The sequence below is a fragment of the Lissotriton vulgaris genome, chromosome 2_1 (assembly GCF_964263255.1).
Source record: "Lissotriton vulgaris chromosome 2_1, aLisVul1.2, whole genome shotgun sequence".
Classification (NCBI taxonomy): Eukaryota; Metazoa; Chordata; class Amphibia; order Caudata; family Salamandridae; genus Lissotriton; species Lissotriton vulgaris.
Genome location: NC_141687.1, coordinates 1,023,092,492 through 1,023,107,713, shown reverse-complemented (window position 1 = coordinate 1,023,107,713; position 15,222 = coordinate 1,023,092,492). Strand labels below are relative to the sequence as shown.

The 15,222-nt window shown below is 46.8% G+C and overlaps 1 protein-coding gene across 7 annotated transcripts in view; it reads right to left on the bottom strand.

Annotated features, from left to right (window-relative positions):
• Positions 1–11,099, bottom strand: part of RBMS1 (RNA binding motif single stranded interacting protein 1) — a 690,694-nt gene extending 679,595 nt beyond the window's left edge. For 2 of the 7 annotated variants that reach the window (XM_086956621.1, XM_086956622.1), the window contains exon 1: positions 10,768–10,976. In XM_086956621.1, the coding sequence (XP_086812747.1) occupies positions 10,768–10,842 (75 nt within the window). In that variant the 5' untranslated portion in view covers positions 10,843–10,976. Of the gene's footprint in view, positions 1–10,767 lie in introns of all 7 variants that reach the window. The other 5 variants (XR_015308444.1, XM_086956624.1, XM_086956626.1 and 2 more) reach the window with 5 other exon arrangements.
• Positions 11,100–15,222: the final 4,123 nt, after the last annotated feature.

Below are 15,222 nucleotides of genomic sequence, written 5' to 3'. Positions count from 1 at the left end.
TACGAGGAGATGGATATCTCACTCTACCCGGACTTTACGGCGAAGGTCCAAGAGGAGAGGAAACAATTTGCACCTTACAAAAAGCAGCTGCGCGAGCTGGAGTTGGATTATGCGATGCTGTACCCAGCCAAGCTCCGTATTAACAGACAGGGGCACTCGCACTTTTTTACAGACCCCAGGGAACTGCAGAAGTCACTGAAGGAGTGGTCCAAAGAGCGCAGAGCCAGCCCGAGAAGAGACCAGGGGTCCATGACTCCTCCTCACTGTTGGAGGAGAAAGACTGAGGATTCTGCATCTGTCCGACCTGCTCTCTACCCTGCAACGGCCTGCACTCTGTCGCCTATGGGACGTCGCTTGTTGCTGTGGCATACACAGTGCGAAGATGGTGCTCTGTAACCTCTGCATAGACTGAGCCCGAACACTGCTTTCTGAATCTCCAGCTGGGTGAGATCTTTCTGGTTTGTCTCTGGGGGCGAGAGGTACTGGGTGTGTTCCTACGCTAGGCAAGCAGCACACTGAGACTGTAACTTTTAGCTGTGCAGTGGGTCTGTGCTAATGCTGGGCCTTAAAGTGGGGCACCACTATTGTGGGTGGAGGGGGGCAACACTATGTTACTTGTGTATGGTTTTTGATTTTGGCACAGAATATTGGTAAGGGGCTAAGAGCTGGGGTGCTGTAGCGATGCAGATTTGGTTTGTTTGATTTCTGTTCCGTCAGCAACGTCTGCCCCTGCGCTTCTGGCTTACAGGCTCTGGAGAGAGCTGATTTGGGGATTGCTTCTGTGGGTTGACGAGGGTGTTGGGGAACGGGAGGGGGTTCTGATGACTCTGGGTGGGAGTAAGTCCTGTCAGGCCAGGTTGGGGGAGGTCTGCTGTGGGAGGGGGGGGGACAATGCTGGGAAATGTAGTGGTCCCTTTACCTGTGGGACCAGTGTTGTGGGGCGTTGGGGGTACTGTGTTTGGGGTTGTTTTTGCTGTCGCGACAGCGGGATTCTGAACCTATTGCCAAGCAAAGCGATGCCTGCCTCTCAGTTTAGAGTGAGTACACTGGAAAGTAAAACAGCTAACTGCACACTATGGATGTTACCGCTGGGATGACTGATGCGTGTGGCGGAAGTGCCCCACGCTCCCTGCAGGAATTGAAAATGTTGACATGGAATGTGAGGGGGCTCAACGATCATCGTAAATTGCGGAAGGTACTCAGTTACTTGCATAGACACCGAATAGATCTAGCTCTCCTACAGGAGACACACCTTCCGCTTAATAGCAGGATGCTGCAGGCCAGGGGTCTTGGGGGCCATATGGTGGCTGCGGGGTTTACGACACACTCCAGGGGTGTACTTACTTGTGCCAACCCTACCTCTCAACTGAAACTGGTGCCGCTAATGTTAGACCCGGAGGGCCGATTTGTCATCACTAGGTGCGTGGGTAGAGGTCTTGATTTGCTTGTGGTGAACGTGTACGGACCAAATTATGACTGCCCTGATTTCTACACAAAACTGTCGACACAGTGCAGAACATACACTCACGCGAGAATGCTATGGGGGGCGATTTCAACTTTATATTTGACCCTGATCTGGATAGGTCGAGGGGACCGGTTCGGAGGCCAGTGGCCTCGGCTCTCCACATGAAGGCTGAAATGATTAAATTGGATCTGGGAGACGTTTGGAGACATAAGCACCCCACGAAAGGCGGTTTTACACACTACTCTGCCTTCCATAATACCTACACCAGAATTGATTACTGGCTAGCGTCTCAAGCTTTATTGGGTAGCATTAGGAAATGTGAGGTCCTCCCCCGTACCCTATCGGACCACTCCCCTGTGCTGCTACATCTAGTGATCCCGAAGAAAGTGATCCCCCCTTTCACCTGGAGGTTTCCCCCTACTCACTACTGGATGAGGCTTTCCGCGGAGAGCTGGCTATGGATATAGACTTGTTTTTTTAGACAAAAGCGGGCTCTGTCGACAGCTTTCAGACTGTATGGGACGCTTTTAAGGCCTACATCAGAGGCATGGCGATGTCTAAGCACTCTAGTGTGCTTAACTCCATTAGGCGCGACTTGAAACTGCTTGAATCCCAGCTGTCTGAGTTGGAGGGTCATCTTTTGGATGGACTTGACGCTAACGCTGACTCCCAAATTAAACTCCTACTGACGGAATACCATGAGTTGGTTGACAGGGAAGTGCAGCATATGGGCAAATATGCTACGGCGCGTACGTACGGGGAGGGTGACAGGCCGGGTGCGTTGCTAGCCAGAATGGTTCGCAGTACCAGGAAACCTTTGGTTGTAGATGAACTGCTTACGCCAGAGGGAAAGGTAGTCTCTGATGAGGAGGAAATCCTCCAAACGTTCCGACTGTACTATGCGGAGCTGTACAAGTCCAGATCACTGCACGTCGAGGAGGAGATAGATGACTACCTTGCGCATATAGCCATGCCGTTTGTGCCTGACTCGGACAGGGAGTTCCTGAGATCTCCCATACAGGAGGACGAGATCCTAGAAGCACTGGCAAGCATGAGATCGGGTAGTGCCCCGGGAGCGGACGGTCTGACGGTTGGCTTTTATAAGTCATTTAAGGACAAGCTGGTCCCACACCTACTTACTCTCTTTGATGATATCTGTGAAGAGGGGAGTATGCCCCCCTCGATGAGGGAGGCACTACTGGTCACCATCTTAAAGCCCGGGAAACCCCCGGAATGTTGTAGTTCTTACAGGCCGCTCTCGCTGTTAAACGTTGACACAAAAATCTTTGCCAAAGTTTTGGCCACACGGTTGGCGCTCCTAGTGCCGGATCTAGTGGCTCCAGAGCAGGCGGGCTTTGTTCCCAACAGGAACCTGACATACAACATACGCACAGAGCTAGGGACAATGCAGCACGTGCGCCAGGAAAATACTGCTCTGACAGTTTTCCTAGATATGGAAAAGGCCTTTGACTCTGTGGAGTGGCCTTTCATGATCAGAGTACTCAGGAAGCTGGGCCTAGGGGAACCCTTCCTACAGATGTTGGGGGCCTTGTATTACCAGCCCACGGTGAGACTGAAAATAGAGGATAGAGTAACGGACTCGTTTGCTATTAGCAGAGGTACTAGACAGGGATGCCCCCTTTCGCCCCTTCTGTACGCGCTTGTGGCGGAGCCCCTTGCTTGCGCAATGAGAGAATATCATAGCTTGGAAGGCATTAGCTTTCCGACGTACAAAATAGGCATATCAACGTATGCTGATGATACCCTCTTATATGTCCGCAACCCGGAGACAAATCTCTCATCTGTCCTTCGAGAGGTCGTGCGCTTTGGCGCTCTCTCAGGGCTGAAGGTGAACTGGGATAAGTCTACTGCCTTCCCACTGACGCCCGTGACACAGCCCTTTGACATGGAATACCCCCTGAAATGGACTACAGATTCAGTTAGATATCTCGGCATACAACTACACACTGACCCCGAAGTCTTGGTCAGGGAAAATTACGGCGTGGCGTTTGCTAGGCTGGTGGAGGATGTGGACGCTTGGTGTAAACTGCCACTCTCCCTGATGGGCAGGATAGCGCTCATGAAAATGATAGTGCTGCCTAGATTTCTCTTCCTCTTTAACAACGTACCAGTGGTCCTGTCAAAGACCTTCTTCAAACAACTCACGCAGGTGCTTACCAGGCTTGCATGGGGCGGTAAACAACCTAGAGTAAAGTGGACGACACTGATGCTCCCCTGTGAAAAAGGGGGGCTGGGGGCACCCGACATGGAGCGATACTATCGTATCGCTCAGGCTGCACATCTGCACTCGTGGATACACGGGGACCTGCGTATACCCCATGTGACATTGGAGCGCTTGTTTGCGGAACCCCTTCCCCTACCGGCCACAATCTGCCTCCCGGAAGACCGCACTATTGGCCAATTAGACTCTCTTAAATCAACTAATCATGCATGGCATGCTCTGTCCCGAGCACGAGGCAATCGTTTCCTGTACTCACCGCAAATGCAGATCGACTGGGCACTGTGGCTGAGCCCTCTTAGGGAAAAGGGAGTTACTGAGGCGTTGTAAGCGCTGGGGCTCTCGAAAATGGAAGATCTTTTCACCGCGGGGGTCGCAAAGACCTGGTAACAACTCCCCCCTACTCCAACGGGAACTACGCTCTTGCAGCGGTTCCAGTTTCATAGAGTCCATAGCGCACTCAAGAATGCGCTGGGTCCGGACTTGGAGGAACCCCCTGAGGTACCGGAGCTCACTTATGTCATTAAATCTGCGTCGTCTCGTAAACTGATCTCCAATATGAACAAACTGGGAGTCGCACATCAGGAATTCCAGCACTCCAAAGCCAGAGAGGAGTGGCAAAGTGATCTGCAAATGCAGATCGATGACGACATGTGGAGGTACTGCTGCTCTAACACGAGAAAGCTCTCCCTTAATGGTAGGCATAGACTGGTGCACTTTAAGTTCCTTCAGCGGGTGTACTACACTCCGGAGAGGCTGCACCGCTACGGCCTCAGACAGTCTGCAGAGTGTGATCGTTGTCATGCGCCGATAGCAGACTTCATCCATATGGCATGGTACTGCCCTGGAATTCAGAGATTTTGGGCAGACGTTTTCGCAGAACTACGCACGGCCCTGGGTTCGGAGTTGGTCGTCGGGCAAGCGTTAGCGCTACTGGGTTATTCTAAACCGCTCCCGACTGCTCTGCGCCGGCCTGTAGACATGGCACTGCTAATGGCCAGAAGGGTCGTTGCTCAGTGCTGGATGAAGGGGCCGCTCCCCACCAAGAGGAGATGGGCGGGCGACTTGCTCTACTGCTGCACCCAGTCGGAACTCTACAGTGAGTTACTCCCTCCTAGAAGCAGGCCGAAAAATGTCTGGGGCCTCTTCCAGGCACATGCGCAACAGACTGAGGAGGCGAATTCGGACGGCGATGACACGTTGGATAACCTCGATACCCCGGGGGGCCTGGTAGAACAGTTGATGTAGATTTCTCAGGGGGGGACTGCGAGAGTGGGGGGAGGGGGTGGGGTTACTGATGGCACCAGTGTGGTCCCCTTTACGTCATCCAGGTCACATCCTAGTCCCTGGGAGTGTTTCCAGCAGGTAGTGCAGAATGAGCGAGTTGACAACACAGGTTGGTGTACATCACTGGGAACATATTTGCTGGCACATGGGGGAGGGTTGGGGTTGGTTTGGGTTGTTTAATAGTTCCTAGACCTTTCGCACGTTAATACGGCACTTGGGCACATGTAGCACATTATCACTTGCAGTACACATGGTTATGAGCACTTTGTAATTGAGACGAGACTAAGCACTGCTGATACTGGCTGCTTGCTGCAATATACGCCGCCGGGCCCCCGGGATGCCGGCTGAATGGCTGTGTTCAACATTTTTAAGTTAGACAAGCAGGATGTGTTGCTTTGATCCACCTTACATTGTTATGTGCCAAATACTGCTTGTTCAGTGATCTGCGAATAAAGGTCTTTAATTAAAAAAAAAAGGATGCAGGGTCTCTTCAGGACCTAATAATATAGGGACATCTGAAAGGATAACGTTCAATATGCGCAGCCACGTGAGAGAAGTGAAGAACACCAGTCAAGTGAAAAGAATATGGGAGTATACTCACACTGGACCCAGCCGGGTACTCAGTGTGAGGGAAGAGGGAGAGGCTGGCGGTATAGGGTGAGGCACGTGGATGCCAATGCCTGTGGTACAGAACTTCCAGGGGAGTATTTTCTGTGTTATGCCTCCGGTTGGTGCGGGCCGAACCATGAAGCAGAAGCGATGACAAGGGTGCGGGAACAGGGTTTGTCCCGTCAGTAGATTTCTCCTGAGTTGATCAGTAACAGAAACGTGCAGCCGCAACACTTCTCCTCCCAAGCGTCTGTCTTGGTGTGACCCTCTGTATGTCAAGAACCCTTGTTTCTTGACATACAGTACTTACCCTGGTTCTTTGTGAGTAGGGTTTCCCTTGTTTTTTCTGATACCAAATGTCAAGTGGGCCGGAATCAGCCGGCATTAACTCCCCGAATTCGGATAAAAGCGTCTGACAACGCGCAGCGTCCTCAAGCCAAGCGCTAACCTTGGGCACAGGTCTCCGACCCCAGTGCATGGCAACCCTGCGCCGTGCAAGAACGAGCAGCATGGCAGTGAGCCGGCGGGAGGCGTCCGGACAATATTTCACAAAGCCTAAAAGACATAGTAGAAGGTCAGGCAGAACAGGTGTAGAGGTGATCTCAGCGATGGCGGTGCACACAGAGCGCCAGTATGTAGAGACCTTTGGGCACAGCCAGGCAAGATGGGAGAACTCAGCAGCGGGGGCAGAGCAGCGGAGACACCTATTGCTGGGAGTTGGCCTCGATGATATGAATGTTTGTTGACTGTGGTTTTTACTCTTCTGTGATTAGAATTGAAAGATATAACATTAACACAAATCACTGGGAATTGGGAGCTGCTGGTAGGCAGGCTCTTAGGGCCCGATTCACAGAATTAACTTAAGACAAAATCTTAAACTTACTACTTTTGGTATTCACAGAATGCACTTACTACTTTTGGTATTCACAGAATGGATTTACAACTACTAACTTTACGTCCGCACTCGGGCCGAAGATTCCGGCCCGGAGGCGGAGCTTCCGGCTTAGTGGCGGAGCTTCCGGCACTAGGTGGAGCTTCCGGCTTGGAGGCGGAGCTTCTAGCCTGGAGGTGGAGATTTCGGCCATGGCAAAATCTCCACCACCGGCTGGAATCCCCACCTCTGGGCCTGAAGCTCTGCCTCCAAGCTGGAAGCTCCGCCTCTGGGCCGGAAACTCCGCCTCCAAGCCGGAAGCTCCACCTCTGGGCCGGAATCTCCGGCACGAGTGCGGACGTAAAGTTAGTAGTCGTAAATCCATTCTGTAAATATCAAAAGTAGTAAGTGCATTTTGTGAATACCAAAAGTAGTAAGTGCATTCTGTGAATACCAAAAATAGTAAGTTTAGTATTTTGTCTTAAGTTAATTCTGTGAATCGGGCCCTTAGCCACTAATGGTATACACAAAGTAAAGTTAAATAATATTCTCGAATAGAATCATAAAGCTTGAAAACGGCAGGAATGTATTAGCAAATATCACCGTTACAGAGAAATAAAAAGATTACTTCATAGTGCGTTGATGATAGCTAATATCATTTTTAGGAAATTAAAATCATCTGTAGCACCAAACATTGAAGAATAGATTACAGAAATTACATTATCTTGTAATGAGAAAGTTGTGTTCTCAAACGTTAATCTGTCGCTTTCATTTCAACAGCTGTATTTGATAGGTGGGCTTGTGGTGTTTTTGACCCCATTCAATATATATCTATAGATCTTTGCCACCATGCATAGAAATGGAAATTGTTATGAAGATAAGTTGTCATGATTTATACTGCTTTTAAAAAATATGCACATTGGTCGGATGACTTCCATGGTAAAGCTATGTATGCGTGTACCTTAAAATATAGTATTTTACAAAAAATGCCTCGCGAGGTGCATGTGTTAAACATGCATGGGCTATGAGAAAGCCAATATAAAACGCTAAAATTAAGTAAGAGTCACGATTTCAGAACCACAAAAGACACAGCCAAGTAGTGGTGTGTGCAAACCTTGATAAACAAGGAACAAAAGTCTTTATTTTGTAGAATGCCTTTTAATAATTGCTTTAATGGTCTCAGTGGAAAACAATATTTGAAGTAAGGTATTTAAAATAACTGGGCTATCGACCTAAACCAGTGCTTCAGGCATCCTTTATTTAAATGAGATTGGGTGATGCTGTATTCAATGGCCTTTGGGAGAAACATGCAAATGAACTGATTATAGCCCAACCTTGGTGTCAGAAAGAGAATAGGTCAGAATGCTTTCTGGGTTTTGTGTCAAGGTTAGGGCCCCGTATTATGCATAGAACAGCAACTTTACTTTGTGCAGTAACAAAATCCACTGTAGACTCTCCATGGAGTGTTGTCTTATCTGATATGTAGTGTTCTCTCGTTTGACAACAACCCTCCTTTCTTTGCTGCTTCCTCAAAGAGTAATAATCATGGTGTGGAATGTAACAGTGTGTCACGAATTTAAAATGATTTTGAATTGTTACATGAATTAGTAAACTGTCTATAGCACTCGTGAAAAGAAAAGCAGTCCTAAATAGATCCCTGTACTTTTTCAACCAAATATTACCACCCAAAAAAGAATTCTTGTCCTCAAATACAAAAATGATCCTCAGATCACAGTTTTTTTCCATTTCTGCCTAAAAATATGATTACTCACATTTCTACAAACTAGCTCCTGCATACAAAGAAATGAAAATTGTAGATTTTAGGTTATACTTGAACTTGAGAGATATGTTTTAATTATCTGGTATACTGCTTTAGCTTCAAACAATCGTTTCTCGAGAACAATGTGGTTTTTATACCACTGTGTTGCCTTTTCGCTATTTTGATGTTTGCAAAATGCTGTGCAAGTAGTGTAAATGACCTGTATACCGTTTCTTTACATAAGTGTGCTGATTCATGCATTTTGACAGAATGCCTGCAACCTACTGCACTGTTCTGACAAGGGCAGGGCCAAATAAATGACATATTATGAATCATGTGATATTGTTTATTGAGGCATTCCCAACCTGAAACATGTTATTAAAAGTATGTCGACTTTTAAAAACTAATTTCTTGCTTATTTTATGCGAAAGGACAAAACGATAGCAGTTTTCTTGGGATTTTCGCCTCATTGAACTCATTTAAAAATGGCAGAGGTTACCGCTAACCACTTATTTTGAGTAGGGTTTCAATTATTCATGTTTCTCGTAACCGTTCTGAACACTTCCAACCTCCATTTCTCTCTTCTTTGCCTTTTTCTCTTCATTGAAATTCAGTATTGTAATATTTCCTTTACAAATATTTGTATTGTTTCTTTAATATCTAAGAGTATTTATTGATATTTGATCTTAAGTTGCAAAGTATATCCTATTTTCCCTTTTTTTCCCTATGTTATCTTTAAAATGTAAACAGCTTTCTGCTCCGTTTTATCACTCATTGTATCCCCTGTGTTAATGCATACATTATGTGTTAAGTTCATGGCTTATGTTTATTGAATCATTAATTCAATAAAGCTTATTAAACATAAAAATGGCAGCTGTATTTATTTGCGTCCTGCGGAGTGTGGCGGTGCCGCCAAAGTACCACCGAGTGAAACTACCGGACAATAGAAGCAGAAAATACAAGAAATAAAAGTTGTCCTGCAGTGAGAACTGCCACTAAAATACTTTTAAAAAAAACAAGCTATGGCCATGCTTCGAATGACAGAAATTAAAATCTGGGACCAAGGCAATTTGTCTTTCAGAAGTGTAAACCATATATATGTGAACACGTACTTTTTCAGGAACACTTAGCCTAAAGCTGAAATAAATGGAGAGCCGTCCACTTAGAAAGAGACTGAGAAGTGCCACACGAGTGGCATTTCTCAGCAAAAAAATCTAAAACCGAAACCCTCGGACCAAGGCAAGCACTGTTGATAGATCGATGGCACTTGCTTTGTGATGCTATATTGCATTGCCTTATGTAATCTGACGTCACTGGCACCTGCCCTGGACGTCACAGAGTGACCGGGTACTAGGGTGGAGTGAACATTGTGAACCGACCTAGCACATCCTCTGCGCACTTCACAGAAACACGTTCTTACGAGGGGGAGGGGCGAGACACCCCGCCCCTGCAAACAGCAGGCACCACGCATGTGGCTGCGACCTTTCCAGATGGCGCCTCCCTCGCAGCTCGCCGGGCAGAGACTGGGTGGGGGTCAAACAGAGGCCTCGTCTGGTAGGGGTGATCCGGGGTAGAAGTGTGTGTATGTGATACAATAGGAACACTCACATCCCCCCCTACTGTATCCGGCGGCTGACTGCTTATACTTCATGTCGCTGTGGTAATGCCAGGCCTTCTAAACCTGTACAGTTAATCATGCAGATACAACCTGCCCACGGTCGCAACCCCTTTCAGATGCCGCTCCATCGGTACTCGACCAGAGTACAAAGTGTGGACAGACCTATGCCAAACCACGAAAATGCCTCAAGTAAATGACACAACCCAACCGAAGTATCTGCTATACACAACACGCAGCAACCGCTCACATCCACAAACTCCGTGATGCGCTTGATTTCATAAAGTTGCCAGGTGCGATCATATTAAATGAGTCCAATAAATTAAGCTGTTCCCCCTACACGTCCTGATTCTGGGCAAATCTCTTAATATCCCGTGCCTTAAAAAACACACACAATGAATGAATGTGACCTTGTAATGCAACTGGTGCTCATGCAAAGCGGTCCAGTACCTTCGGATCGACTTCGCTGTATATTAAACTGCAAAAGAACAATACGTCAGGTACAAACAGACCGCGCCTACGATTTTTTTAAAACGAGTCAAGCCACTAAAAAAGGCAGAAAAAAGGTTGGAGTACAACAATGCATTTCCTGAATAACTATGCTGCACCAGCTCCATGCGGGCAAGCAGGCGCACAGTGTGATCCTAGATCCCATTCCAGAAGCTTTTAGTCACAGCCTGTGAGGAAGGGTGACTGCCGCAGATGGAATTCGGGTTATGCCTGTCCTGTCTCACCCAGCCCCTCCCCTCTAGCATAGGGTGGCGCCCTACGGGCCACACCCAGAGCCAGTGAGCCTGTGTCACCGCCCGGTAACCTGATCCCCAGAGCCCTGCACTAGTGACAGCGTCCGGCACCGCCCCCAGACGCACAGTCCTCAGCTCACACGGCTCTCTGCACTGATGCCAGTGAGCAGCGTTCCTACCTTAGCCTGCAGATACTGCGGGTAGTAGTAGGTGGTGTACTGGGGGTACATCTGCTGTTTCCACACTTTGCCCATGAAGATGGAAATAGGAGCCTGCAGTGCAGGGAGGGCGCTCTGGTGCTTTCCAAACTGCTCTCTGCTGCCTGGGTGCCGTTCCTTCTGCTGGCTCCGGCTCAACCCAAGGCAGCACAGCTCCAGCTGTCTCTCCTTCGCCGCTACCAGCTCTGCCCTGCAAGCGGGACGCACTGCCCGGTGCCCTCTCGGCGGCAGACGGAACCTGCAGGCAGACGATCAATAAACTCTTTCAAACTGCAAGCGGCGACAGGCGGCGGAGAGCAGGGCTGGCGGCTGCTGGCACGGGAGGGAGGCAGAGCGTGGGAGGGAAGGAGGAGTGGCCATTTTAATTCCAAACCCAGCAGGGGCTGAGGTGTGTGTGTTTGTGTGAGTGTGTGTGCGGCAGGCTCAGCGCTTATAATTTACCGGGAGCTGTCTCAGTAATTACCTACCTACATGTTTGAATGCCCAGCCAGCCCCACGAGCTGTTCTACGGCCTCAAAACTCACCGAGACAAAAGGGAGTAGGAATTTAAGAAAGTATGAGATGGTGTTTCTTGTATATAAATCCATGCACGGGCTTTTACAGAAGCAGACGTACTAAAACGGGACATACTGCTAAAGAATGGGGTATATATAGTCTGTCTGCCATGAGACACATTATTCTCTACCAGAATGTGTGTGCAGGAGAAGGGAAATACGCGCGAATTGTAACTCTGCATGTATTTGTTACTATAATAACATTGGCACTGCTATTGTTAACCACACACAACATATGTATAACAAAGTAGCAGAAGACAGAGAAGGCTGTACCCATACAAAAACGCGACTCCAGCAATGTTTGGATTTCTGGACATCTGTTGTTTTACTTGACAGTGCCAAAGGCAAGGGGTGAACATTAATGATACCGGATTTCGGTATTGACAATCCAATTTTTTTGAGGTTGTGCCTGAGACAGGGCATTCGCTGTTGCTTGCAAGGCATTGAGGTTACTTACAGGGGGCTTAGAGGCCGCCCATTGCTGGTTGGCTTCATTTTTAGGTCTCGCGCCTAGCATTGCAGAGCGCAGCAGTACTCGTGCAGCGAGAGACTTTATGTGAACAGAAAAAGGGCTTTGGAAAGCTGACCACATGCTCGTGCGTGTGGTTTTGTTTTCCTTGCAGGCTATTGGGCGTTGCGTGCGTCTTTCTAACAAAGACAGAACGCAATTGGGCAAATGCGGGCGCATCTCTTGCATTTGCCCCGCCCACGGCCTATTGGTGTCTGTTATCCGCAAGGCTGACATCTGTTTTGCATTATCGTGGCCAATAATGCAAAACAGATGTCTCGCTGTGGCCTGCTTGTTCTGCTTACAAAGGCTGCACGACGTGCGCAGTTAGGACAGGGGCTTTGTGAATGGCGGCGCTTATTATTTTTTGCATCGCGCTTTCACTCAAACTGAAAGCGTGATGCACAAAATAAATTCAGACCCTCCTGTCCGCTTGTTTTTAACTGCCCTGGCCTGTGCTTTTAGGTCTAGGTTGATACAGATATTCTAGCTAGCCGAGGAGGCGGCCATCTATCTATCCCTCCCTGAAACATATACCTAACAAGCAAACATAAGGAAAACAGCTCTACATGATTTGAGACCAGCTTGTTTGGGTTTCAGGTGCTTTAGGATAGGAGATAATTATCATGTTACAAAAAAAAACCTGACACTTTTACACCACTGCTTTTTCACCTCCCGGTGCGTGGCTGAACTTAACAGCAGCAAAAAAACTAACAAACGGCCGGTACTTTATCAATCAAAAGTATCGGCATAAAGTGGTAACTCTCCTGACTTACTCAGTGGTAGGCCGTCTGGGTGTAATCCCAGCACACACCGCTCCTCTGCCTTATGATCCTGGTCCCAGAGCTCGCGCCTACGTCAGAGCGCACTTCCATGGTTTGTCGCCTCCTTGGTTTTGGCGCTTTCATTCTGGCTCGCTACATAAATAGGATGTCCCGGTTAAGTAGGTCTGATAGGGCGGGGTGAGCGGCGCGCTCGCTTCAGCCGAGGCTCGAGAAACGTGTGATCTTGTGCCAACCTGCTGCATCACTTCCACAGGTGGGTGGGTGGGTGCGTGCATGGATCAGGTACGGGTGACGCACGTCGACACTGAGAGATGCTCCAAGTCTGTTTTCTAAGCTCCAAACCTGCTCAGGTGTTAATTGGTTTATTTAAAACAAAAAGAACAGGTGTCTGTCCTCTTGACGTTTGGCAAAAACCGAAGGCCGGTCCCAATTGTACAAAAAAAGTCTCAACACATGCAATGCATTATTGTATTAGTCTCATCCATAACCAGGTAAAAAGTCTATCCTCGGTCTGAAAGAGTTGTACTAAATGGAGGCGTTCTGACAACAGTGTGTGACTCCAAAACCGTGTCTGCTCACCTTAGCCGCAGAGACGTTTTCAGGCAGGGGCAGAGTGGGCTCTGGCCAAAGTGGGCACAGGCCCCAGCCCTTCAGGGGCCTCCTGATAGAGCCAGCTCTGTTCTTGCCGTGATTACTTTTAATAACTCTTCACATGTTGTTTAATATACAATTTCCTTTAGTGTATTTTTAACATGGGAGATGAATTGGAGTTTTTTTTTCAGACATTTGACAGAAATGTTTGTTTTTTAACCCCATGCAGCATTCATACAAACATTTCCTTTTAGATCAAAACAGGACCTCAAATATGAGAAATGGCGGGGGAGTCACAAAGAATGTTAGCAAACATTTTGTGAGTTGCTGCTGAATTAGAATATTGAAAACACACAGACTATCCCTGAATATTAGATGTAAATACATTTAGAATCTGAACGAGTGTACCCATGCACTGTCAGGGACTTAAAGGAGGGCACGAAAGAGCTAAAATTATATCATGAAGTCAAATCTGTTAGAAACAGGACCCCACACAATACGTTTGGCACGGGGCCCTTGAAATCCTTAAGATGTCCCTGCTTAGCTGAGTTACAGGTGCACAGCTAAACAAAGGCTTACCAGGATGGTGTGCAATACAGACTGGGATTTCAAACAAATCTGTTTAAACCATTTAAAAAATTGCAAAGCCTTTATACCAACAAGCATTTGCAATGCAATAGGTCTCGCATTTGCAAAAGTTTGAGCTATTGGCATTGTAAATGACAAACCTTTTATTTATGCGTTGGTTTGGAAGTCTGAAATAAATGGCTTTGTCATTTACAATGCCAATAGCTCAAACTCTCGCAAATGCGAGACCTATTGCATTTGCAATGCAGTAGGTCTCGAATTTATGCGAGTTTGAGCTATTGACATTGCAAATAACAATGACTTGTATTTTGTTTTGGTTTCTTAAACATAAATAAAAGGCATTGTGATTTACAATGCCAATAGCTTAAAATCGCAAGACCTATTGCATTGCAAATGCAAAAGGTCTCGTTATTAAATGCCAGTCATTTTCCATTATTAAATACCCACACAATTGCCCTTTAATTTTTTCCCCTCTTCCATATGCTAATTTTATCTTTTTAGCATACAATAGCGCCTTACTATCTTATATACCCATACACAACTTCTTTTACACCTTTTTTTAATGTTCCTAATGTATTTTTTAGCTCTATCGGCTGCCCCAAGGCCCCCTTATAACCCTACAAACACTCTGTATTACCAGGGGGCTGCCGATAACCTTATACTGTACACATTATTGCACTACAGTTTTTGCTTGCGCAACATTGCTTACTAAGTTTTTGCCTTGTATGCCCCTTTATACACTTCAAATATAATAAGCATCTATCTTTCCAACTAAATTACCAGCTTTTTGCATGCTGTACAAAATGTTTCCCTATTATTTCTGCTTACAGAAAATTCCTTATTATACTATTTTTTATATGCACTGCTTAAAGCCTAAACAGGCAACTAAACAAGCAGTTACAAGTAAAGTCCTCTTGCACAACAAAACACATTATAAATAAATTGGTGCAGCAAATGTAGTACCACCAACCTATATTTCTCATACGTTCATTCCTACATAATATTACTATATTTTATCATAATACAAGCACACACAATCCCACTCTATAAACTTTCCTCCACTTTACTCAACTTAATACCACTACACGCTAAACTACTCAACTCCACTACACTCCATAGTAATTTCCTCTACTCTATACTACACCACTTCACTGTACCACACTATACTCTATAGGTCTACATCAACAAAATTCGAGCTAGTAATGTTGCATTAATATTTGCTACGCCAAAAACTCAAACTTTTACTAATGCAAGACCTATTGCATTGCAAATGCTTGTTACTTACATTTCCTTGCTTTTCATAAGTTTGTGTATGTGTCATTCACTCCTTCTTCTTGTATTTGTTCCTGCCCTTAAGCATTGACCAAGTACTTGTGTCCTTCCACTGCCC